Consider the following 24,948-nt stretch of genomic DNA (forward strand, 5'->3'; position numbering starts at 1 on the left):
TGTAAGAATATATATTTTATTATTTGTCTCGAATTTCAAGATCACTGAGAATGGATGGCTTAACATAAGGCAATTCAAGTCTTATATAAAACTATGGAACTCCCAGTTATATACATGTAAAATACTTGCCCTCCACCAATGTTTGAAAGTATGAAACCATTAGTACTTTGAGTTTTGGAATATTTGCACATGCATAATGAGATATGTTGTAGATGGGGCTGAAGTCTAAACACAAAACACATTTATGTTTCATGTACACTGTATTTTTAAATAATTTTGTGCATGAAAGAAAGGCTATGTACACTGAACCATAAAAAAAGCAAAGGTGTCACCATCTCAGTGGCCCATGTGGATAATTCTGGGTTTTGGAGTATTATAGATTTCAGAATTCTGAATAAGGAATGCTCAACTCGTAATACCTTATGACATCCAAACATATGCAAATAGGTTTTTTAAAAAAATATTATAGGATGTACTTGAATGGGAAGCCTCAATGAATAAAATGCAATATACCTAGCAATTATGTAAGGTCAAGACAATATTTGAACATTTCTGAGGATTAACAGCAGAGAGATTTAAATTAAGTTTAACATTTTCTAACCTGCCACCAGTTTGAGTCTTCTCGATTCACAATCTGAAGAATTTCTCCTTTGGCAAACTTGAGCCCTGCTTCTTTACATGGGATCAGGTTGTCATTGTATGGATTATAGTCAAAGTGACACTTTACATATACCTAAAACAAAAAAACACGCCAAAAAAAAAAAGCTTAAAATACCAGATTTTTCGACAGTTTTAATAAATTCATAAATGTTAGAAATGTATCTAGGGTTTCCCCCCCAAAATACATTTAAGCTTCTGGAAGAAGTGAAAGCTTTTAGTATAACTGGGACCAACTTGGTTGTTTTAGATTAGTGCTAGTGTGGAAGTATATTTAAAAATAATGTTTTAAGTATCTCAAAAGTATCAGATGACTATGTTCTCTGAATCATTGAAAGAGAGGCAAGAGATGTGTTTAGTTTTTAATTAACGATTATGCCAGAACTGAGGGCTCTTGTCATAGAAAAAAAGCTTTGTTCATTAATTCTACTGAATCTCATTAGCATGAAGATATATATTCTTTATGCACTCACCTGAACTCTTTGGTTCACCTATCATGACAGTCTCAATAACTGAATAGTGATCAAAAAATGTCAAGCAGTCTTAAGAGACCGCTCTGAATGTAGTTTTTTTTTAAAAGTGTATGCATTTTAATCCCACTTTTTCTGCAAGTTATCACTTCACACACTGGTCATTCTATATTTTATGCTGTATGTTTTACTCTGTTTTTATAGATGGAAACTGTCAAGAACTTTTTGAGAAGACAATGAGGAAGAATCAGAACAATTTTACACCTCAGCTAGACAAATATCACTGAAGATCTGTGGACACTTCAAATGTCTGCCAGCAGCTCACATTTGCTTTCAAAGTGATGAAAAACCTAACACTTTCTAAACATTTCATTGTAATGTTTTATTTGGAAGAAAGCATTTCTTCTCACAAAACAAATTGACTCAGCAAATCCTTGACTCATTTTTACGCAATGGCCTTTTCTTCTCTGAGTATTTGAGAACATGACAAAAGTTCAGTAAACCACACAAGCACTGGCTCCCAAATATTTTGTTAGCATTCTATAGACTTTAAATGTCTTTTGTACCTCACAAGCTTATAAAAAGCTTAGAAAAAAATGTAATCCTAGGCACAAAATACTAATCTAAGAATGTAGAGTAGAAAAAAAGCACAAGGTACATTCTTCAAACTAAAAACCACACATACTTTATACACAAACTCGGTAGAAAGATATGAACTGGATGCCAGTGAATGCAACTCATCTTGTTGAAGAGAAATCTGCAAAAAAAGAATTTGGTGTAAACTTTTCCTATAGATGGTTTTGCTCATTACTGGTATACCTCAGTTAAGGAAGTAAATGCGTTCCTAGGCTTTACTTTTTTAACATAAACTTTTCTGGCGGAGGTAGAAATAACAGGGGGCAAGAACAAGGATAAATGTTGACACCGTTCTGCAGGATTCAGCAAACATTTTAGACAAAACTAACATCAGGCACAAATGAGATGAAACAGCCACATCAGGTGAGCCTTGCATACGTACACCAAATATTTTGAATCTTCTAGAGACCACTCAGAAGCTTCTTCCAAATTTCATTACAGAGTAATTTCTTTTCTTTTTTTTTGTTCAATAGCCTCCACTTTTCATATGATTTTCACTTGAGTGGCAAAACTTACAGATCTGTGTTTTTTAAAATAGTCTATTGCAGTTAGTAAGGAAGGTTAATCTGCTTTTCCCTATTCTTTTTGTTTTTCTGGTCACACATAAATAATTCTGGAGGCAACTGCTGCTGACCTTGCCTATTGTAGGCAGACCCCTTACAAAGCAACAGTAGGAATCACCTACAACAGAATCCCATTCTTCCTGAAGTCAAGCTTTATTGTATTGGGTTGTTATGAGTTTTATTTTATTGTTTACTTTATTGTATTGTTTATTCCAAAACACTGCTGCAAACCAACACTCAAATCCTGTCTTTCTCCAACCCTCCTTTGCCATTTTCCCGATGCCAATGCTTCCAAAAAAAATCAAGCTCTTCCAGCTAGACAGAAGGCAAGAAAAGGTGAGCTGAGCTGAGGTCCTATAAAAAAGAGCTTCTTTATCAGAGGCTTTGTTAACTGAGGTATGCCTGTACTGTTGATTAGACAGCTGCACTGTGCAAAGTTTCACAATGCAGTATTCTGAGCAAAAAAAACCTCCCTCTTGTTTAGATTGTAGCATGTCACAATTTCCATAATATTCAGTGGTATATATTCTATATAAGAATTTCATAGCCTTCCAAGTGACCCCTGATAAAATACAGACTTCACACAACTGTAAGCATGACTGAGCTTGTTTAATATACTTGATTAAAATAAAGGAAATGAAATAAATGAGCAACATTTGTATCTAGCTTCAAATCACATGTCGTTTTACTGACCTGCTGGGGAATAATATTATCTCTGTAGCTAGGTAGGATCTTCAGAGTGACACTGCCACTAATACTCTTTAGGAGTTCTTGCAACTCTTTTGGGTTGTTTCCAACTTCATGACCATTAACTTCTTTAATGATATCGCCCACATGTAGAAGACCTTGTCGATCTATCATTCCACCATGAAGGATTCTTGCAATTACCAGATCATTATTCTCTACCCTAAAAGTCACACCCTAAAGAATATGGAAGAACACCAGCATTTAGCTCTGAAATATTTATCCCCATTTCGAAATTAGAATGATGATACCAAAAATATTTCAGATAAGGAACTAACATACCAAAAGAACACAATTATTGAAGCTATTCCTATGTGAATTAACACATATTTATACATTCACCCAAATAATGCATATAACAGAAGTCTAGAAGTAATATTTACGTATTTTAACTTTTTCTACTCAATATGTATTTGAAGATATATGATCTCATCTAAACTAAGTTTACAAAAGAGATTTTACGTTTGTAATTATGCAGTGGTTATACAAAAATCTATGTTAACATTACCAAGCCTTCTGAAGAATGCTAGCAAGTGTTTCTGTTATTGTCTGAACTGGTATTCTAAAAAAACCCAAAAGTGGAGTACATCTCTTTTTTGCGCTCACTTTTCATCAACCTTTAGACCTCAGCTGCAGCATAGCATGCATTTCATCTTAAAACTTGGAATAAAGAGAAACAACAAAGCAAATATACACAAATGTCAAGCACTTGTATCTCCATACAAAAGGCTTGAAAACAAAACTATTTTCTCTGCATACTCACCAATGGCTCTCCTGCTCTTTTATGAATGCCGAGGATGCGAATGGCATCGACTGGTACAATCTGATTGTTCACTGAAGAATTATTCATTTCTGGACTAGAGGGAGGAGACTCATAACACTTTGATGCCACAATATCATGGGCTTCCAAGAGGGACTACAACAAAAGAGATGAAGAATACTTGAAATGATAAAGTAAATGGTTTTAACACAAGTTAGCTAAAACTGACTCCAAAGGTCACACAGGAGAAGGATTTCTATGCCTCTTCTCAGTTATCAAGTGTGACTCTCCAATGTTCAAAAGGAAGACAACTCCTCAATATTTCTATAGAGGAGTCTGCACACTTCTGTAAACTCGATTCAGATGATAAATGAACAAAGTTAATCCCTCTCACCAATATTGATTTTTTTTTCAAACATTTCCTGACAAAAAATATTATAAATTATATTTTGGCAAAAGTATGCCATGTTTAAATCCAACCAAAGTGGACAAGATGAAAAAATTAATGTCCATTTAACTCAAAAATTAGTAACTTTATCTTGACCAGGGCCACAACATTTTGTCTTCAGCAAGATGAAAACTGGTGGGGATACATTACAATAAAGTGAACAGAGATTTTTTTTTTGAATTTTTAATGGAAAGTTTTGTTACCAAAAAGTGTGGCTCCTTCAGTATACCAACCAACTCTGCAATGTTTTCATCTTTGTTTACTAATGGTCTGATGTCTTCAAGAATCTGATTTACCAACTCCAAATTGTTGTCACTTACGGCTTCAAGTTTAGAATCTTCCAGTCTTTCATGAGCCTATAAAATTACAGAATAAACTTTATATCAACAGGAAAGGATAGCACCAAAGTTATGTGCCTTTGATTTACCATTTATTTTATAAGGCTCTTTTAGTGTTTTTGTAGCAACTCTGTCCCATGATCTGTTATGTGTATTTTTACCACAGGGCACTTAAAATTAAACAAAACATATCTTTCAAATATTTATTTTCTGCAAAAGGTAGAATGCCAAACATGCAGTTAAACTGATAAAATACAGATATAAATGCCACAGACAGACTAATAAAGTTAGTAACCTAAGTCAATATTGGTTTATATTCCCCTTCTAATTGCAATTATCAAGAAATAAGAACTCTCTGCAAAGAGTGCACTGGCTTCCTAGTTTTTCCAAGATTTAAACCCTGCCCTTGATGTTAGAAAAGTGTAAATCCCCTGTATCCAAATTTTAAACATCTACACATATATTCTCTCTCTCAAAAGTTCACCAATTTCCACTAAACAGGGATCTTAGGAATTCTGCCACAGAAAACTGAGTTTATAATTTGTTCTATTACATTACTTTCCTAAGCAGCTATCAGAGATGCTCTTCAATTGATCTGTTTGCATAATGTGCAGTTTTCCCATTTCATCAACCATTACAAATTGGAAAAAACAACTCAATGTGAATTTGACAAAATCAAGTACAAATTATTGTAACTCTATTGTTTTACAATATGTGTACTTTTATTAAGAGATGGTAATGATAGTTGCCACTGAGCTAGATTTGAGAAGGTCCCAAACTGACCAAAGTGAAATGGAAAACATCTAAAACAGGGATTCCCAAATGCTGGTCCTCCATGTGTTTTAGACCAACTCACAGCATCCTCAGCAATTTTGGTCAATGTTCAACGATTCTGGGGAACAAAGACAAAAACACATAGAGGACCAGAATTTGGAAATCACTGATCTAAATCACTGATTCCAAATTCCCTTTCCATACTAGATGACACTGTTGTGTACACAAAGGGACAAGAAAACTCTTTATCTGCTGACATGAGCTTTCCTCAATCTAATCCTAACCCTCTTTCTAGCAAGGGACTGGATAACAGAAGAAACATAAAAAAGAGTGCAGATGTGAAACTAGTCCCAACTTCATCCTTGATGAAATCCAGCAAACCTTTGAATCTGAGTATTTGTCAGCCGCACCTCCCAATGCATTCTCTAATTAGAAATCATTAACACAAGATATGTTACCTTAGCAAGCGATCTAACAATTGGATTCTCCATGATTCCTTTCAAGAAAATAAGGTCTATTTCTTCAGCTCCAGTTGATGGGGGCAGGTCTGTAAGATTATCCAAAACTTGCTGCATTGCTGCTGGAAAAAAATACAAATGAAGTTCATGAGCAACAGTTCATCTTACAGTTAGGTTTTCTTACACTGAATTTGAGCTGCTCTTCTGATTAAAATTATCATTTGATTAACTAAGGGTCAAAACACTTCAGTCAAGTATTGAATTAACAATATTTAAAAGGTTTAGTTGTATGTTCTATACACAGACGCAAACAAACATTTTAGATCATTAAAATATCATAAACAAGTGAGCTTTGCATTCTCACAATTTTAAAGGCATTATTGGGAGGGGAAGAGTTTAAAATTCCTGATCCCCTCAAAAAATCCCAAACAAAACAAAAGCAATTTCATGGCAGCTTGCTACAGTGTGTACCTGATTTTCATCCAGTAATTAAATGTCAGTTCATGAAAAATTGCATATAGCTTAGTTTATGTCATAGAAATGTGGATAATACAAATCTCCTACCCCATCCCCTAAATTTTGGAACCAAGATGCATTATTGAAAAAATGTTCACAATATTTTAGTAATTCAAAAATGGCCTTCCAGAATTGTGCTTTGTTTTTCTGCAAGAATGCTGGCCCAAATAGTGGACAATGTGTGATCAGTAGCTGCTTTCTACTGATTTGCCCATATGCCCATATTTAGAGAGCAGGAAATGAAATCAAGAAAAGTTGTGCCTCTTGACCAGACAAGTCAGAAAGAAACAGATGCACATTTCCCATTGGTTGGAGGTCATGGGATGGATTTACATAATCAAGTTAAGAAAATAGTATAAATCTTTTGATCTAATGTTGGCCATTGTCTCTCCTACATGGTTTGGTTAGGGTAGGCACTTCACATACATGTAAATGCTTATTTTTTAAAACATGTTTTTCTGTAAGCCTGAACTGACCTACTCTTGATCCAAGAAACACATGTGAAATTAATGGGAAAATATTGATTCTTTAAATAAGGAAGAAGGGATAATAAATGACATTTAGTAAAGATGATGAAAATATTTTCATTAGAATTACTTGTAAAATGGGATGGTCCATTTTTAGAATAGGATTCATTAGCAGACATTTAAATACATTTAAGTCAAAATAAGAAGTAGGTCATTGCTTTACACACAACACAGTTTTAATTATATTTTTCATTGTATAAGATATTTTTGAACAAGTTATGTTTTACACCTTTTGTTGTTCTTGTGTGCACTCTTAAGATGACTGCATCACAGTTTTTTCTTGGTAAGATTTGTTCAGAGATGGCTGAGGCTGAGAGACCTGCCTAAGATTACCCAATGGGTTTCATGGCTGAGCAGGGATTCGAACCCAGGTGTCCAGAGTTGTAGTCCAATACTCAAACTACTACACCACATTGGCTCTCTATCTTCTTCCTCAAAATTCCATTTCATTTTCAGAACTCTTGAATCAGCAGTATTATTATGCAACGCATAGTTAATAATAAATTATACAAAGATGTTGCATATATTTTCTCAAAATCAATAGGAAAGTCTCTATGGAGATATTTTAAAACTTTGTTAAAAATGCAATAACCATCATTTGCAATAATGTACTCCCATTTCCTCATTGCATATATAACTTCTCCTTGAAAAGCATACGTAGGAGGCTAATGACAATCACATTTTGAAAGCATAATCGTTGAGACTTCTGACAGCAATTTTTCCTGTAGTTGTTACAGTAAGGTTGCTGCCAATTATACTAAACTTCCTAGAACATAATGCATTTATGCTAGTAAAAAACAAAGACAAAGAATAATGGTGCAGCAAGAAATAAATTTAATGTAAGTGGCTAAAAAGAGCAGAAGCTGATGGGCACTTTAAAGGACAAGTGAAGCTGTTCATTCACAGATATTGAAATATCTTTCTATCGCACCCTAAGAAAATAAAATCAACTAATATGAGCTTTCGCCACTTTTAAACTCTTAAGAAGAAATCTCATGTGAAATGTTCTCAATCATCTGAAGATACCATTTTGGTTTGCAACACCCAGCAATTTTATTCATAAACACAGGTGTTCTTTCTAACTCATGGCAAATATTTACAAACAATTGAACAACAAATTAAAGGTTCCCCACAAAAGCATGCTAGAAAACACAAAGTCTGCTAAATAAATCCCAGAATTCAAGTTGAATGCTGACTGTCACAAGCAATCCAAATATATATATATATAGCCATCAGCTACTCAATGCTACCATAGTGGGCAGAGTTCTCAACCTGGGGTTCCCAGATGTTTTTGGCCTACAACTCCCATAAATCCCAGCCAGTTTACCAGCTGTCAGGATTTTTGGGAGCTGAAGGCCAAAAACATCTGGGGACCCCAGGTTGAGAACCACTGGCATAGAGAAAAGAGGAAGGGGGAAAATCATGTGTGCATTATTACCATGCTTTGTAAATGCTGTATGGAGTAAGAAGCAGCTATCAATTGGCAAACCTATCTGTGACCTTTCTGTATGGCTGTCAAGATATTCTGGTGCCTGACAGTCTAACTTGTAGCTCCAATACTAAAGGCGTAAACTCCTTCTAAATCTGTAAACTTTCCAGACCTTGGAAATACGGTGGTAGGCAAGAGCATGTATTGTGTAAGTGTGTGGAAACAACAGCAACGATTAATTTACTTACATTAAGAGATTACGACAAAATTTACAGTGAGAAGAAAAAATAACTATATATGGCTAATCCAATTGTCATTAAAGGTATTTGTCACCACCACAGAGAAAAAAGCTTTGTAAAAATAATTTTGGACCACTAGGATTGCACAAATGTTCCTGGGGGCTGTACACTTCACCTATTCTTTTTAAGGTATCCAGTATGGTGCCTCTGAAAAGCATACAAAAGCAGAAACTACTAACCATACTCAAGATTTTAAAAATACATTATGAGAAAAACAAAAATTATGAAATAAAATATTTCAAGACACATATAGGTGCTCATAAGATTAATGTCATATGTTGTCAAGGCAGCATGACAGCTGACAAACCAGTGCTTTCATAACAGCACTGCAGTCAATGCAATTAAATTATAACTTTAAAAAATAAGTTGACTTAGGCCCGTTCTTGTATGCCAACATCAATTAGAATGCATGGATGAAGATGACTTATATGATCTCAGTCAACTTTATAAATTCAACACTACCAACCCTTTTGGATATATTCAGCTACCTGGTAGAGATGCTGTAGTTAAAGTTCCTGCACTGAACAGAGGCTTGGACTCAATGCCTTGAGTAATGATTCCAGTTCCATGATTCTCCTTTACATGAACAGGATTTATGTAGAGCTTTGAGAATGTTAAATTCTCATAATCTAGCTCTCATTCCAGTTCCATGATTTTCTTGTGCAAATCCAGATATGTGAGATCTTATTTTGAATCCAGAAAGAGCAAAGTACAAATGATATCATCCATTCTCTTGGACAAACAACATTTATTGATGAAACTAATATAAAAAATTGCAAGTATTCCAGAAAAAAGGTATGTATTTTTAATCATGCTATTCTCTAGAGGCAGGGCCTGAAATATGGCTGCATACTTCCTTGGATCCCATCTTTCTTGTTGCTGTGTGCTTCGAATCGTTTCCAACTTATGGCAACCCAAAGGCAAATCTATCATGGGTTTTTCTTAGCAAGATCTGTCTTATATAAGTTACAATTTGTATTTCGATCATGTGTTCCATTTCTCTATTTTAAAATTAACTCATGGATTGTGTCAAATATAGCCTAATATAGCCGAAAGGTCATAGGTTCAAATACGGGGAGCGGAGTGAGTGCCCGCTGTTAGCCCTAGCTTCTGCCAACCCAGTTTGAAAACATGCAAATGTGAGTAGATTAATAGGTACCGCTCTGGCGGGAAGGTAACATCACTCCATGCAGTCATGCTGGGCACATGACCTTGGGAGGTGTCTACAGACAACGACTGCTCTTTGGCTTATAAATGGAGATGAGCACCATCCCAGAGTCAGACATGACTGAACTTAATGCCAGGGGAAAACCTTTACCTTTACTTGTGAATAATCTATACTAACTATATTAAATAATGTCAGCTTCATCAGTTTCAAACTAATTTTGAGAAAAACTAGCTTTCTGATGTGGCCACAACTGGAATTTTTCTCCTATGTGCCTTGCCCAGTATGATATTTATGCTATATTATCATATTTTGCACAGCTTCCAGAGAACCCACCATAGACTGGCAGTTTTTGACTTCTGGATCAGAATATATCCATTGGCAATGGCCACTACTTTGTGTAGAACTCTGCCTCATGTTTTGGCACAGGATTAAATATTTCTACTATTTTGAGCAAATGATTGGTATTACAGGTACAATGAATCAGTATAGATCATTTCCTCAAGGACAGCATCAATGCACAGCTCTCAGCAGAAAAGCAGAAAGAACAGTAGAATCATTAAAAGTCTTAAATATCATGCTGCAGGAATTAGTAAAAATCCAGCCACTAACTACTCACGCAATGCCATTAAAATACTTCCAAAATTAGATTAAACCCTTTGCTTATTCTAGGTTTGCATAGTTTAGCTATTCATAATCCACAACAGCTATGTGGTTTCAAAACTGCTCCTATTGTGACTCTACAGTTACTTTGTATGACGTCACTCTGAGTTCAATTAGACATGCATCTTAATAATGTAACTATGCCTATTTGCCTTTTCAAAGTATTCTATTAATTCTATAGATTCAAAACCAGTGGTATTTACAATACATTTATCATTAGTATTCTACCATTATAACTTATCATTCACACACACATATATATAGAGTGAGAGAGAGAGTCATTTTAAGCAGGAATTTAGTTATATTAACAGTATAAGAGTATTTGCTACATTTAGTTTTTAAGTCATTGCAAAGAACTGAATACATCTAGAAGAGTAGGAAAAAAATCCTGTAATTCAGCATAAACAGTTATTACTATCAGAAATGCCATACAGGGGGTATCATTGTGTACTTTTTTAATTCATCATATACCATCTTTAATCTAATTGTGTATAGAGGGTGATGAAGTTATAATTGCTAATATCTCCTTAAGCAGCACTATTTTTCAAGCTTCAGCTATAGTTCAGATGAATCACAGACTTTTCAACCAGGACAGGGCTCTGTAGTATATTCTACTCTAAAGTACATTTCCTCCTGTGAATAAACCTTAAAATTAACCAGGGACATGAATTCTCTCAATTTTAGAAAATGCCATGACTTTTAATGGTTTTAAACAAACTTGAACACTGCGCAACATGAAACGGTGTAAATAAAAAAATACCTACTTCAAAAAATGCTGCAAAGAGTTTGAACAGTTCAGACAAAAATGTGGCCCACAGAGAACCAGACCATTAGAACTAGAAGACTAAAATAAGATAGGAGCAAACTGCAGCAAATACCACTTGTGCACTTGTGTGGAATTACTTACAATTCCTATTTGTACCATTCATATGGCCCCGTTTCCGTCTCCGTCCACCACTTATGGAAATGACCGCCTATAAAAATTGGCTTTTCCGTCCAAGGTCCAAAAAACCAAAACAATTTTGGGCCTTGGGCAGCAAAACTCCAGGATCTGCAAGCCCAGCCTACAGTCGAGTGCTCAACTGTAGGCCTGGCAAGAGCACTGAGCGCTCGATGACTCGTAGGCCCGGCTCACCAGGCTTACAGTTGAGCGCTCAACTGTAGGCCTGGCAGGCAGGGCCTACGAGCATCAAGCACCCGGCGCTTGGCTGTAGGCTCTGCGAGCCAGGACCTACAGCTACGAACCTAAAATCAGTTGACCAAATGGCTAGAGTTCCGCTCTACCTTTCGTTTCACTGTTTCTTTTGTTACCGTGGGATTGTGCTGTTTCATGCAATCCAAATAGATGGAACAGTACAAAATCACGAAAGAACAGGATTCAGGCTCTACTCTAGTAAATGCTCTCTTGACTGAGGCATATACAAAGTATGAATATGTGAATGCACAGTAAGATAACAGACAGAGGTGGACTGGGCATATATTTGCATATAATCAATCTTCATTCTACAGGGGAGGAATAGTCCTGTAGCCTTTGTCCAGGAAGAAGATGCACAATTAATGAATGATTCAATTCCATCTTGAACTTCAATCCAATCCAGATTAGGAAATCTTTTTCAGTGCAAAATCCACATTTCTATGCCAACCTTCGAAGGCTACAAGCCAAGCATAGGTACAACTGAAGTCAAAGGTGAATGGCACAACCCACATTCTTCTATTCTGCCCCTTTCTTCCTGTCAGGCAGATATAGTCTTCAGTGACTTCCCCACAATGCTTTAGATCACTTTCACAGGAAATAATACAAGAGGGAAAGAGATCTGCCAGGGCAAGGTGGAAAGGTAATACCATTCATGTAACTCTATAATGCTCTCAACATTTCAAACAGTCATCCTCAGCCTCATGCTGAAGATACCAGAAATTTAGTTTCCCCACATCAGAGTTTATGTCGATCCCTAGTATTTTAAAAGAATATTGTCAGATTTAGAAGAAGGCAGTGTCTATAAACCCCTGTGATAAGGTTGCCTTAACTATTTATTTATTTACAGCACTTTTACCCCGCCTTTCTCACCCAAAAAAAACAATACACTAAACAGTTCATGTAAAATCAACGTAACATTACAGAATAAAAACATTATACAAAATTTAAAACATATCCAAGTTAAAATCGATTTGTCCAAAATCCTCATATGTAAATCTTAGTCCAGACCATGTGAAATCAATGTTCTCATTCATTAAATGCTTGCGTGCACAACCATGTTTTTAAAGATTTTCTGAAACCCAAGAGAGTTGGAATCTGCCGAATGTTGCTGGGGAGGGCATTCCACAGCCGAGAAGCCACCACTGAGAAGGCCATTCCTCATTCCCACCAGCTGTGCCTGCGAGGCTGGTGGGACCGAGAGCAGGTCCTCCCCAGATGATCTAAGGGTTCTAGAAGGCTAATAGGAGGAGATACGTTCGGACAGGTAAGATGGGCCAGAACTGTTTAGGGCTTTGTAGGTCAAGACCATCACTTTGAATTGGGCTCGGTAGCATATCGGCAGCCAGTGGAGCTGGCTTAACAAGGGAGTAGTGCGCTCCCTGTATGCCGCTCCAGTTATTAATCTGGTTGCCGCCTGTTGTACTAGTTGGAGCTTCCGGGCCGTCTTCAAAGGCAGCCCCATGTAGAGCACGTTGCAGTAATCCAAACGGGATGTAACCAGAGCGTGGACCACCGTGGCCAAGTCAGACTTCCCAAGGTACGGGTGCAGCTGGCGCACAAGTCTGAGTTGTGTGAATGCTCCCCTGGCCACCGCCGAGAACTGGGGCACCAGGCTCAGCAATGAGTCCAGAAGAATACTCAGACTGCGAGACTGGTTGCCTTATATCAAAAGTAACTTGAAGGCACACAACAACAACTGTCTGCTATATTGGTTTAAATGTGCAAATTAAAGAAAAGAACCAAAGGAAATGCTGTCAGAAGTCTTTAGGTGCCCTGCCCCAAATTCCTTCCACTGGGCTATGACCATAAAAGGCCCATATTTCTGTTTTTCTGCCAGAAGAATACCGGTAATCTTCCTGTCGGTACACCAAACAGCTGTTAAGGGGTTGCAAAAAAAAAAAAACCAGGTAATTTCCTCAGGGACTTTCTGAACATTAATGAGGTTTTTTGCAAGTTGAAGAGTAGCATACTGTTTTGTAGACAAGAACCCAATTTGTCTGATGCATCACTTGTTCTCAGGAGCTAGATGCGTATATACACAAGTGGATACAGAATAAAAGAACTGCATACTGTGAAACCAAAAGGCAGTGATGGCATACAGAAATAGTAATTATTTTTTTCTCAAAGGCTGAAATGATCAGCTTACACAAAAGGGGAGGCAAGATATTTTATGAACAAGGTGCTCGATTTTTAGAGCACATCTTGTCAATGACATTATTATGAAAAAGCTTAAGAATTAAGACTATGTTCAGTAACCATATATCTAATCTGGCACATTTACAAGTTGAGGGAAATAGTTTAAAAGTCCATGACTACTTAACCATTTATGAGTAAATCTGATAAATCAAATAAGGATAACTGAAAGAAGCCTCTTTCAATTTTTGAATGACTACTTCCCCAATTTAACATTCACCATCTGTTTTCTCATCACCTAGAGCCATATTTCATACCTTCTGCTTCTTAGACTGTTGATTTAATGAATGTTCCAGAAATACATTAAAGTGTTAAAAACTCCTTGAAACTCCTAAAGCTTCCCTATGGGTTACAAAGTGGGAGGGAATATTAAAAAGTCAGAGCAAGATGAGTAACCGAAAGCTGTAGGCATTTTCTATCACTTAAAATGTGTTTAAAGCTTTAGTAATATGAAAGGGCCAGAATTTTTTTTGCATTGCCACCATATTTTTATAGTCACTTCAAGTCAGACTTATTGACAGTTGCTAAAAGGTATGAAAGCTGCACCAATATCCCAACAGAAATCTTACACAACACCAAGTTAAGTAAGTTTTGAATAAATTAAAAATATTAGTTTGCAATTTGTTTGAAAGTTGGAAAAGTGCAATCAAATAGCAGCAAATATTGCAAAAGTAAAAGTACATGAAGTAAACAGCATGAGGTTAGGAATCTTCTCTCATTCATGTATGTGTGTCTGTCTGGAACCATTTTTCACCTCTGGAAACCACAGAATTTAGACAAGTGGTTACAAAAAAAAGGCAAAAAGATTTTTTTTTTTACATGCAACTTTTTGGAGTGCCTGGCCCAAATAAGCTCAGCTAGCTCCCAGAAAAGAGAGAAGAGCAATGAAGGCCTGTCTTATTTGTAAATACTGAGGAGTCAGATGCCCTCTGAGCAGAAATGATGTTTGCCTTCAAATAAAGAATGTCTGCCTCTGAATCCTGACGTGAGAAGGAGCAAGTGATTCTTACATCTGCCATTCCCATCAAATGAGTTTGAATCTACACTGGCATTATATGGCAGTGTAAATTTAACCTGACAGTATAATACAGTATGACCCTCAGTATCACCCTACCCATATCAAACAAAGCATGTCATCTCGAGGAATTTTCTACATCCTCCCAGAATGAGTCTATGGTAACTTCATTTCAATAGAGTTCACTGTTATCCAGAGTTTCCTGTTTCCATGATACAGGGGTAATAATGTACAGTAAAAAGGTTTAATTTTTTTTTACTTCACTGAGTACAATCAAATAATCTGTAACCAACTGACAATACAGAAAAAACCCAAAGGTTGGACTATAACCATACAGGTGAGTACCTATTCATCAACATTTTTACCATTTGTGGCCGTGGCCACTTAACAGCTCTGTGTTTAGTTTGTTATTGCTAATAGTCTTGAATCTAGCAATCTCTATAAAATCCCAGGAAACCTTTCTGGGCTAAAAGAGCAACATTTAAAAGGATATAAATACATGGCATAACTAACTCTGCAACATTTGGACCATAAGACTGATACATTTCTCAATCTCCAAGAACACTTTTTGCTTTACAGGGGAGTACGTGCTCAGGATAATAATGCTGTTGATATAAATCTTCCTTTCATTATACAAATGATTCCAAAGCAGCTTAGAAGTAACAACAATGGAAATATCATTATTATAAAAAAATAAAAGTAATCAGGATCCTCCTCACAACAGTTTGTGGTAGATAGGCCTTCTGATGGAGAATAATTTTGAAGCAGCAGTTGTCTGATACAGAGCTTCACCTACCCTATCTCTTTCTCTTTGAACACTTTCCAAATGACATTTGGAGGGAAGGCATAACCTTACTCAAATAGGACTGATGCTGTTTTTGTCTGGTTTTGGCTGCTTGCGCCCCCCCCCCCCCAGCCACGCAAAAAGTGTAAAGTAGGGATATGTAAAGTATCGCCCATGGGGCATGCCAAATCTTTCTTTTCACATCTGAGTATATATTCTTTGTGACTATAGTGCATTGCAATATATGTACTATAGTCAATGGGGAAAGGAATTGTATTGGCTACAATTAATGTAATGTCAATAGCACACTGAGTGGTCAGCATCATATTAAAGTTCAAGCTCATTTATATTTAGATATATAAAGTTTATACTAATGAATGAGAGATAATTTTATTTAATTAGTAGTGTGATAATTTTAATTGACCTAATAAAAACTTAACCTAATCTACTGACTCCAGTCAGAATTCCAGTGGCTGCACGTTGAACCAAGTAAAATTTCCAGAGAAGTCCAGCAAATTTCCAGCAAGAACAGATTTGTTCTTGCTGAATACACCAAAAACATGCAAGCCTCCACCTGAACATTCTCCAGAAGAAAGCATTCCTTTTGTTAGAAGGGACCAGGATTAAGAAAAACTTCGAAAAATGTAGTCACGAATGCAGGACAAATCAAGACAAATCTATGGTTTTGTTTCGTCTCAGCATTTCTATCACAAATGTTCAAATACTAGGTTGTTTCATCAATAATTTCTAGACACACCTGCTCTAAATGCACAGTCAGAAAGACTACAGCAAGAAAGTAAATTACAATTGAATTAGTAATTATGATGCTACTAACCTTTCATAACAGCAGTTGAACAGGCTTTTAACAATTACTGTGGAAAGAAGTGCAATGTCACCCACTGAGTAGCTAAACTTAGACTAGAATTCAGACATCTTTTTTCAGGTTTTCTTCTTCAGATAACAGCTTATTTTTTAACATTATGAGCTCAGAATCACATGTAAACATACCTTTAGCTTGTTATGGAAGAAATTAAACTAGAGAGAACAAAGCTCTTGCTGTGTTTGCGTTCAAGAGTCTGCCAATAAAGTGAATATACTGAAGAAAGAAACAACTTCTAAAAAGGAAGATATCTTGAGAATTTGTTTATAAATACAGATTCCTTTAACCCTGACCCCCACAGAAAGAAACATTCTGTGGCAGAATCCACTCCGAACAAGACTGAGAAGATAAGCATTTTCCAACATTGTCACCTAACAGCTGTCAACACTGTTCCCAAGTTTCAACCACCTGTCGTGTACAGATTTAAATACACAAACACATGAAAGACCTGAGACCAACACATTTATTATATGTGTATCAGTTACTTTTTCCAAACAAGGAGACTAATGACTACACAAAACAAAAAGAGCCCTTCTCATATATGTTGATATTAATCCCATGATTCAGCACCCACACACACCTTTGTGGACCTGGAGCATTTTTATATTCCACAATACTTTGGAATTCCTACTGGCCTAGAAAATATTCCCGCCTGCCATATATAGTATAGTATCACCCAATGTAGGTTGGCTTTTCTGCCAAATCCTGCCCACACAACTTGATGATACTGAGTCAAGTGGCAAGCATTGACAGAGTTAGGCTGATTAGTAGCAGTCTGCTTTGGGTAAATTCACAACAAAAATTATATATATATATATTCCAACTACATAATAACAATGTTTTGATATTCATTGCTTTTGCACAATGTCCTTTTAATAACTGAAATTTAAAATTAAAGCTATTTATGACCAGAGCTTCTGGACATCATACATGGAAGTCTAATGTACTTCCATAAAGGTCCTTAGAATTGCAGCAATGTCACTCATACAAAGACATTCAAATATTTCTGCAAACAGATTGCTTTCCTCTATTTCAATTCTGTTTCATAACAAAATTAACATTGAGTTTTGTGTTTAAAGATGTACATGAAAGAACATTGTGTTTAGATTTCGGTTCCCTCCTCTCCACCATGTGCAAATAAAGCTATTCCAAAACTCAAATACACAAACAAAACAAAATCTGAAACACATCTCATCCTAAACATTTTGGATAAAGGATATTCAAGCTGTATAACCTAAGATGACTTCCCAAGATGTTCCCAAGATGAAGAGCAAGCCTGGTATTTCTACTCCTGTTCAGTTAGATCTTAACCACCTGGTGATTGTGCCATTTGCACCAGAAGTGGGGAACCACAATCAAGGCTACATTAATTAGAAAAAATGAGTGAAAGATGCAAAGTCATCTTCTTTAGAATAGCTTTGGAAGCAGATGATTTTCTAGTCCTATTGGATAGCACCAGGCAGGAGGACCATATCAAAGAGGCAGTATGGGTATTTCAGAGAATCTTATGAATGACAGTCAGGGAGACAGAGTTCGGCAATATTTACCTAACCAGAACGGAATTTAGATATACCTTATTGTCAAATGGTACACTCTCAGTCTCTTACATAAAACCAGCAACAGTCTTCTTGGAATACAATTTAGGGATGCAACACACTTGAAGTGTAATAGATTACAGACTGACTGACCTGACTATACATGCCATGACAGATTCAATTTCAATTCAACCAATCTGAAATACCTTAAGTTATGTGGAGGATCCATTGAATGGCTAACAACAATGATATTTACTTCCAAGGAAGCAAGCAGCTTAGTTTTGTTACTTAAGTCTCCTAGCAACAACAATAAAACTATTTAGTTCAGCAGGGTACCTGCCATTTAATTTCTAAGGAAACAGCAAGAGAAAAAGGAGAGAGAATATGTTAAAAAGAAATGAAAAAAGAACACTCGCAGGTAGTATAAAACTATTTAAACATACTATAAAACGTTGCAATATGTTTGTCATTATCTACACAGCATAATTCAGTTTGATACCACTTTAACTGTCATGGCTCAATACTATGGAATCCTGGAATTTGTAGTTTGTTGGGTCATCACTAGCAGTTCTGGCAGAGAAGGCAAAAAACTTCAACAAACTATGACTTTTATAATTCCACAGTACTTAGCTATGATAGTTAAACAGTATAGACCAGTGGTTCTCAATGTGTGGGTCCCCAGATGTTTTGGCCTTCAACTCCCAGAAATCCTAACAGCTGGTAAACTGGCTGGGATTTCTGGAAGTTGTAGGCCAAAACACCTGGGGGCCCACAGGCTGAGAACCACTGGTATAGGCACTACAAGTGAGAAACGTGTATTTCACTCGGACTATGGAAATCTACTTTCAGGAAGTAATGTATACAGAAGTACCATTTTCCACATCATGCTTATCTTGGTGAAAAGAAGTCTTTGCTTTGTTTTAGAGAAACTATACTTGGAGCGTGTTATGGTTGAGCCTTCGGGCTCCGGTAATAGAAGAAGGGGTCATAAGACTCCTCGAGAGTCAGACTCTTTCGAGGAGCGTGAAAGAAAACGGCTCCGGGATTTGTTTACAGACCCGACAGATGAGGACTCATTTGAGGGTTTTTCTGAGGGTTTGGAGGAAGAGATGGCCAGCTCGGAGGAGGATGACATGGAATGGACTCGTGTGAGGGAGGATTTGGGTGTTGGGGAAACAGGCAATGAAAGCATGGGAGGTGATTGGCGGGTTGCAGGATCAGACCCATGGACTGGCTGGAGGGATGGAGCGGGATCCACAGCTGGGGATGCTGTGGGGCGTAGTCAAAGGTGCTTAAGCTCTGATGAGGATGATGATGTTGGGGCGCCTGGAATTGGGATGGCAGCTGACAGCGATGATGAGCTTGAACTGGGATAAATTGGGGTTGGGACCAATGTCTAATTGCGTTGGGCAAGGTAATCTGGACGGACGCTTGGGCTTTTGTTGGGGAACTTCCTGAAGACGGGTGTGATTCGTTACTGGATACGTAAGTTTACCAAGGACACTGGGCATCGACGGCGGGAGGAACTGTGCGGGGTTTTTCTCTGTGCAACTTGTGTTTAATCTCGATAGCTTGGACCTCCGTCGTCTTTTTGACGGGCAATATCTACTCCCTTCTGCTGGCTATCGGTGAGACCTTTGGATTTCTAGACTACGCTTGGTTATTGACCTCTGGACCAGATTGGGACCCTGCTAACTGCCGTTACCCTGACTGCTGTGCCTGGACCTGGATATCGTTGGCCGCTGAACCTTAAATTGAATCCTGACTACGACCACGCTTTTCGTTTGCTGCAGGGAGGAATAAACAAGCCTGGTTTATTCTCCTGCTGTTTCTGAGTAGCAGAGAGGAATCTGCTACCAGTCTGTTGTTTACATTCTGACTCCTGTTGATTCTCTTTTGTTTGCATTGTTTGCCAGGCTGAAGAAAGCACTTTTGATTTAATCCGGATTATACTTCTGTTTAACCCGGTTTATCCCTTTGAATTGTTTAAGCTCAAACTGAGTTGATTTTTGTTACTTATCACACTGAAATCAAGTGTTTGCCCTGTTCTTTGTCTCCTACAGGCGTTTTTAGTTCTGTAACCTCAATAAACTGAGTTTTGTTTTACTCACTGGCGTTCTGTCTATGACAGAGCGGAGCCACAGATAGGCAAGGGAAAGGGCTTTTTAGTGTGCAAAGCCTTGTCTGGGACGAAAAAAATACAGATAAGCAGAACTCTGTTAAAAACGCTCCTTGAGTCAAGAAGAATTTTAAGGGGAAGCACCTCAGACACAAGAAGTTAGAATTATGAAGTAAGTCATCAAAGCATCTTTCAAGAATGTGAATTTAAACATTTTATCCAAGTTCAGTATAGACAGTCCAAAAAATAAAATATCTCCACCTCATCAAATATTAGAGGGAATGAACAGACAGAATAGATATATTTCTGAACTGTACTACCTAAAGGGTATGAAATCACAGTGAACAGATTTTCACTTTATTTGGAAATAACGATCATTAACTTGTAATAAAATGTTAGCTCCATCAGGCAACGGAAGGTAGCCAGAACAATACCTTTGTTTCAAAAGGATTCATGGAACCAACAGCATATGATATGATCCAAACTTTAGACAAACGTATTGGCACTATTAAACATTTAAAAATTAACAGTCATAAGTCCCAGGCTGAAGGAAAAGTAGGAAATAAATAGAGTAACAAAATACAGAGGAACTTGCCATAAATAAATAGATAATTTCCATAAAGCAAAGTAATACCTTGCCAATATACTGAAGTGTTTCAGCAATGTTACCTAGTGGTGTTATTCAGAATACATAATTCTCATAATTAACAAATGATTCAGAGCATTTGAAGGAAGCCTCATCAATGCATTTATTGCAATCCTTACTATTTTCTTTGGTAAAAAAAACCCTATTTTTCTTATACCTATAGTGCCTTGTGAGAGTTAGGTTACTTCAAATGCAAATATGAAATATTTACAGTATTTCTCTTTACATTTAGAAAACACATTCTGCAAATAACATGTATACAATAGGCCTTTCCAGGGACTGTGTGAAAAAAATGTACAATTGCTTGGGGCTGTTCAAATTTGGAAAAACGTGAGTTACAGTAGATATGACAGATGTGTACAAAAGTACATGCAGCATAAGAAAACAGATGTGGAGAATGTTGTATCTAATAATTGCCAGAATCCAGGGTCTACAAATCTCAATGGTAGGAGATTCAAGACTGATGAAAGGAACTCACTGCTACAAGGTATGGCTAGTATGGACAGCTTTATTGCAAGGAGATGGGAAAATGCAACAGTGATGATACTGTTAATGGTTATGAGACAGAATTATCAGAAGGAGTATGCCTCTGTATTTCAGTTGAAGGGGAATACAAGATGGAGAGTGTAGTCCAAAGTCATGTGGTGTTGGCAGGCTTCCCATGGATGGAAAGCATGCAATGTTGGACTGGATAAGCCTTTAATTTGACCCAATAGCAGTTCTTGCATTCTTGAGTTCTTTATGACTTCCATTAATGACTCCACTCCAAAAACAATTCTGGAAGGTTGATGTATCCTCCATAGAAGGGCTGAATGTGGTGGAAGGAGAAAACCCCACTGATTCTTTCCCTCTGTGCAAAAGCATTTACCTTCCACAGAAGCAATTTTATAGTGAGGGAAGGAATGCAGCAGTGCCTTTAAGACTAACTGTTTTTTATTTGTATTTCTGCATGAGCTTTTGCAAATTCCTGAAAAACTACTATGCAAGGCAATATAACCAAGTGTGGGAAATGTGCTTAACGAAGTAAAGCAAAGTAGACCAAATGTCATCACCTTTGCTTACAATAGCAGTGCAAATATCACTGTGCTCTTCAGTTGGTTTCTGTTCTTGCTAATCTAAACCATCTGAAGAACAAATCAACAGGTTTGATTCTCCTGCTGATAAACTTTGACTAAATGACACTTTACACTACAAAAGACTACTCTGTAGCACAAACCGATGAATTAAGCACATGCTTTACTGCCAGTTCTTGCATCAATAGCTCTCTTAACTCTCCTAGCTTCCACTAATGCTTTCACAAACTATTTTCTGGTTGCCTGAGTTGCCCTGTTAGCTAGATCATTCTAGGCTAACTGGACACTTGTAGAGCATCTCAATAATCAGTTAAGCCCAGTGTTACAACCTAACACAGCACATCTGGAAAGGGTTAGATTAAAAAATCATTTTAAAAGCCTTGACACTTTAAAGGCAAAAATAATGGCACACACAAATGTCAAGTTTTACCGCCTCTTTTATAAACTTTACTAGCATGACAAAGTTGCTACAAAGTGAAGAGTGACAGGTTATGTAACATGGGGAAAAGAGTGTTGCATTCCAAATCTCAAAGGAAACTATAGTACAAAGATGGGTTGGCTTCCTAACTAGGTTTCCATGGCTTGAATACCATTGACTTAGCATTACCTCCTATTATCTTTGTTTATTGAGTTGTCGAAGGCTTTCATGGCCGGGATCACAGGGTTGTTGTATGTTTTCCGGGCTGTATGGCCATGTTCCAGAAGTATTCTCTCCTGATGTTTTGCCCACATCTATGGCAGGCATCCTCAGAGGTTGTGAGGTACCTCACAACCTCTGAGGATGCCTGCCATAGATGTGGGCGAAACGTCAGGAGAAAATACTTCTGGAACATGGCCATACAGCCCGGAAAACATACAACAACCCTTTCTTTATTGAGTTTATATCTGTCCTTTCTCCCAAGCGGTCTTATAATAATTATTTTAAAACACCCATTCATAATAGATTTTGAAAAGTAATATTTTGAAACATGACTAAAACCAGTTAAAAAACAGTAAAACGTAAGTTCAATAAAAAATTAAATCTAGAACACACCACCACTGCTCCATATTTAAAACTCAACCTCAAAGGACTGCCTGAATAAAAAACATTATGACCTTTTTATGGAAAGAAAGCAAGAGCAAGCCAATCAAAATGCAAGAGAATTCCATAACCAGGCTCTCCTGGAGTCCTCACCAACTGCATCTGCAATGGTGGTGGGACTGAGGAAGGATCCATCTATACAGGCCGAATTCTGTCAGGCCAGGGATGAACGGATTCTCTGGCATCCTCATAAAGTAGGGGATCCATTTGCCCTAACATGGGACAAGGCCACATCCCAAATTAAAAGATAAAATGGGAAGATCTGGAGCTCCTCCACACTTTGTGGTGGTGTGATCACTCAGGCTGCTTCCTATTTAGAAGTGTCCACACCAGTTCACATAGCCATCCTACTTTCCCTGAGCTTGGCATTTACTTCCCTGTTATCTCTGGCTTAGCAGAGACCCCTGGATAGTGGTGGTTGCTCATTGCATCTGCTGGCACTGGCCAGAGTGACAGAGAGATGGGGGGGGGGGGAGGAATTTCTCCTTTTCCCCCTCCTGCTCTTGCATAAACACGGGGTGATTAAATAGTCATGTTCCTGTATAGCTCAACCAGGGTTCAAGGCCCTACCGTACCATGAAAAGCACTAGGTGACCTCAGGCCAGTAATACTCCTTCAGCCTAAAGGAGTATTACTGTTTCAGCAGTTTCTCAAGTCACTCCTGACATGAAAAAAAGCCTGAACTGAACTCACAGGACTGTTGTGATGATAAAGTGAGAAGGGGGAGAGCCAAATACACTGCCTCAAGCTCAATGAAACAAAAATGAGATAGAAATGTTATATACAGAGAAGGAAAGACTGTTGCTCATTGTCTAAACAGGCATAAGCTTTTACTAACAATAACTCTGAGAAGCAGTATATTGCACTAAGCTTAAAGTTCCTGATGTCCCTCTCAAAGTTAGATAGGAATATTAACACAAAGCATATATATATATATATAGAGAGAGAGAGAGGGGGGGGGGGGAGGGAGGGGGGGAGGGAGAGAGAGAGAGAGAGAGAGAGAGAGAGAGAGAGAGAGAGAGAGAGAGAGAGAGAGATTCTGCACAGTATATCAATTTCCATTGCACACAAGTCATCTTACCAGCATTTAATGAACATTATATTTGGCAGCTTGCAACATTTAGAAGTATTATCATCTTTGGCACCACACCCAGTTCTGCTGATCCTTTAACACACTTAAATCTCCTTTACATTTTATTCACATGGAATGGTAAGCAAGAAGAACAAAAAGCTGTGCGGCCTTGCTTCTGGCCCTGATTATATGCAGTCCCCTTTGGCCTGTTCTATGTTACACTGGACGTTGAAGGTAAGGAAGTCTGTGTGGATTCCTGGGTCAAAGGAAATCAACACACATAGTGATCTATGAATGTTCATTGCAAACATTCATACTAATGTTTTAACAGGAGGGGCGGGGAGAGGCTCAGATTAGTGACATGTTATAAACAGAGATCAGAGACATAACCCTGGATCCCCTTTTTGTCTGCATGACACATTAAGGTGGTTCAAAGCACTTTAATTATTCTCACATGGTATTTGTATGTACTGGAATGCCCTTCTCAAGCAGAGTGGAAGAAATACAGGCACTATAGCAAGACTACAGAAGTCTGGTATTTAATATGAATGTATTTACAGTCCCACTGCATAATTCAAATTCCATATTCACAATCTGCAACTATGCTCCTTCCATACACAATCTTCACTTGTCTTTTGGCTAACAATCAACAGCTGCATACTAAAAGTGTGCTAAGAATTACATGTAATTTTGATAAATAGTTTTAAGTTATCCAAGTGTCCTTAAAAATACAGCAAGCTCTAAATACCACTGTGCAAAGACAATTCTTACCCCTTTCTAAGCACAGCTTCCTTATGAATGAAAATGATGAATTCACTGAATTTTTATATGCAACATGTCAATGAGACCATTTACTTCCTATTCTCCTAAAGAGCTCATTGAAAATAAGATTTTAACACACTGAAATT

At 37.4% G+C, this 24,948-nt stretch overlaps 1 protein-coding gene and 1 long non-coding RNA gene across 12 annotated transcripts in view; one reads left to right on the forward strand and one right to left on the reverse strand.

The window, feature by feature from the left end:
- pals2 (protein associated with LIN7 2, MAGUK p55 family member) overlaps nt 1-24,948 on the reverse strand; it is a 57,441-nt gene that overhangs the window by 26,539 nt on the left and 5,954 nt on the right. For 3 of the 11 annotated variants that reach the window (XM_008112655.3, XM_062957729.1, XM_016994370.2), the window contains 6 exons: nt 5,849-5,967; nt 4,482-4,634; nt 3,834-3,986; nt 3,020-3,247; nt 1,813-1,884; nt 602-733 (listed from right to left, as the gene is read on the reverse strand). In XM_008112655.3, the coding sequence (XP_008110862.1) occupies nt 602-733; nt 1,813-1,884; nt 3,020-3,247; nt 3,834-3,986; nt 4,482-4,634; nt 5,849-5,965 (855 nt within the window). In that variant the 5' untranslated portion in view covers nt 5,966-5,967. Of the gene's footprint in view, nt 1-601; nt 734-1,812; nt 1,885-3,019; nt 3,248-3,833; nt 3,987-4,481; nt 4,635-5,848; nt 5,971-24,948 lie in introns of those variants that run through there. The other 8 variants (XM_062957730.1, XM_008112656.3, XM_016994372.2 and 5 more) reach the window with 6 other exon arrangements.
- LOC134292519 (uncharacterized) lies at nt 18,369-20,155 on the forward strand. Its single transcript, XR_009999762.1, has 2 exons — nt 18,369-18,467; nt 19,621-20,155. It is a non-coding gene; the product is annotated as an uncharacterized LOC134292519 (long non-coding RNA).

This window comes from Anolis carolinensis, chromosome 6, assembly GCF_035594765.1.
Source record: "Anolis carolinensis isolate JA03-04 chromosome 6, rAnoCar3.1.pri, whole genome shotgun sequence".
In the NCBI taxonomy this organism is placed as follows: Eukaryota; Metazoa; Chordata; class Lepidosauria; order Squamata; family Dactyloidae; genus Anolis; species Anolis carolinensis.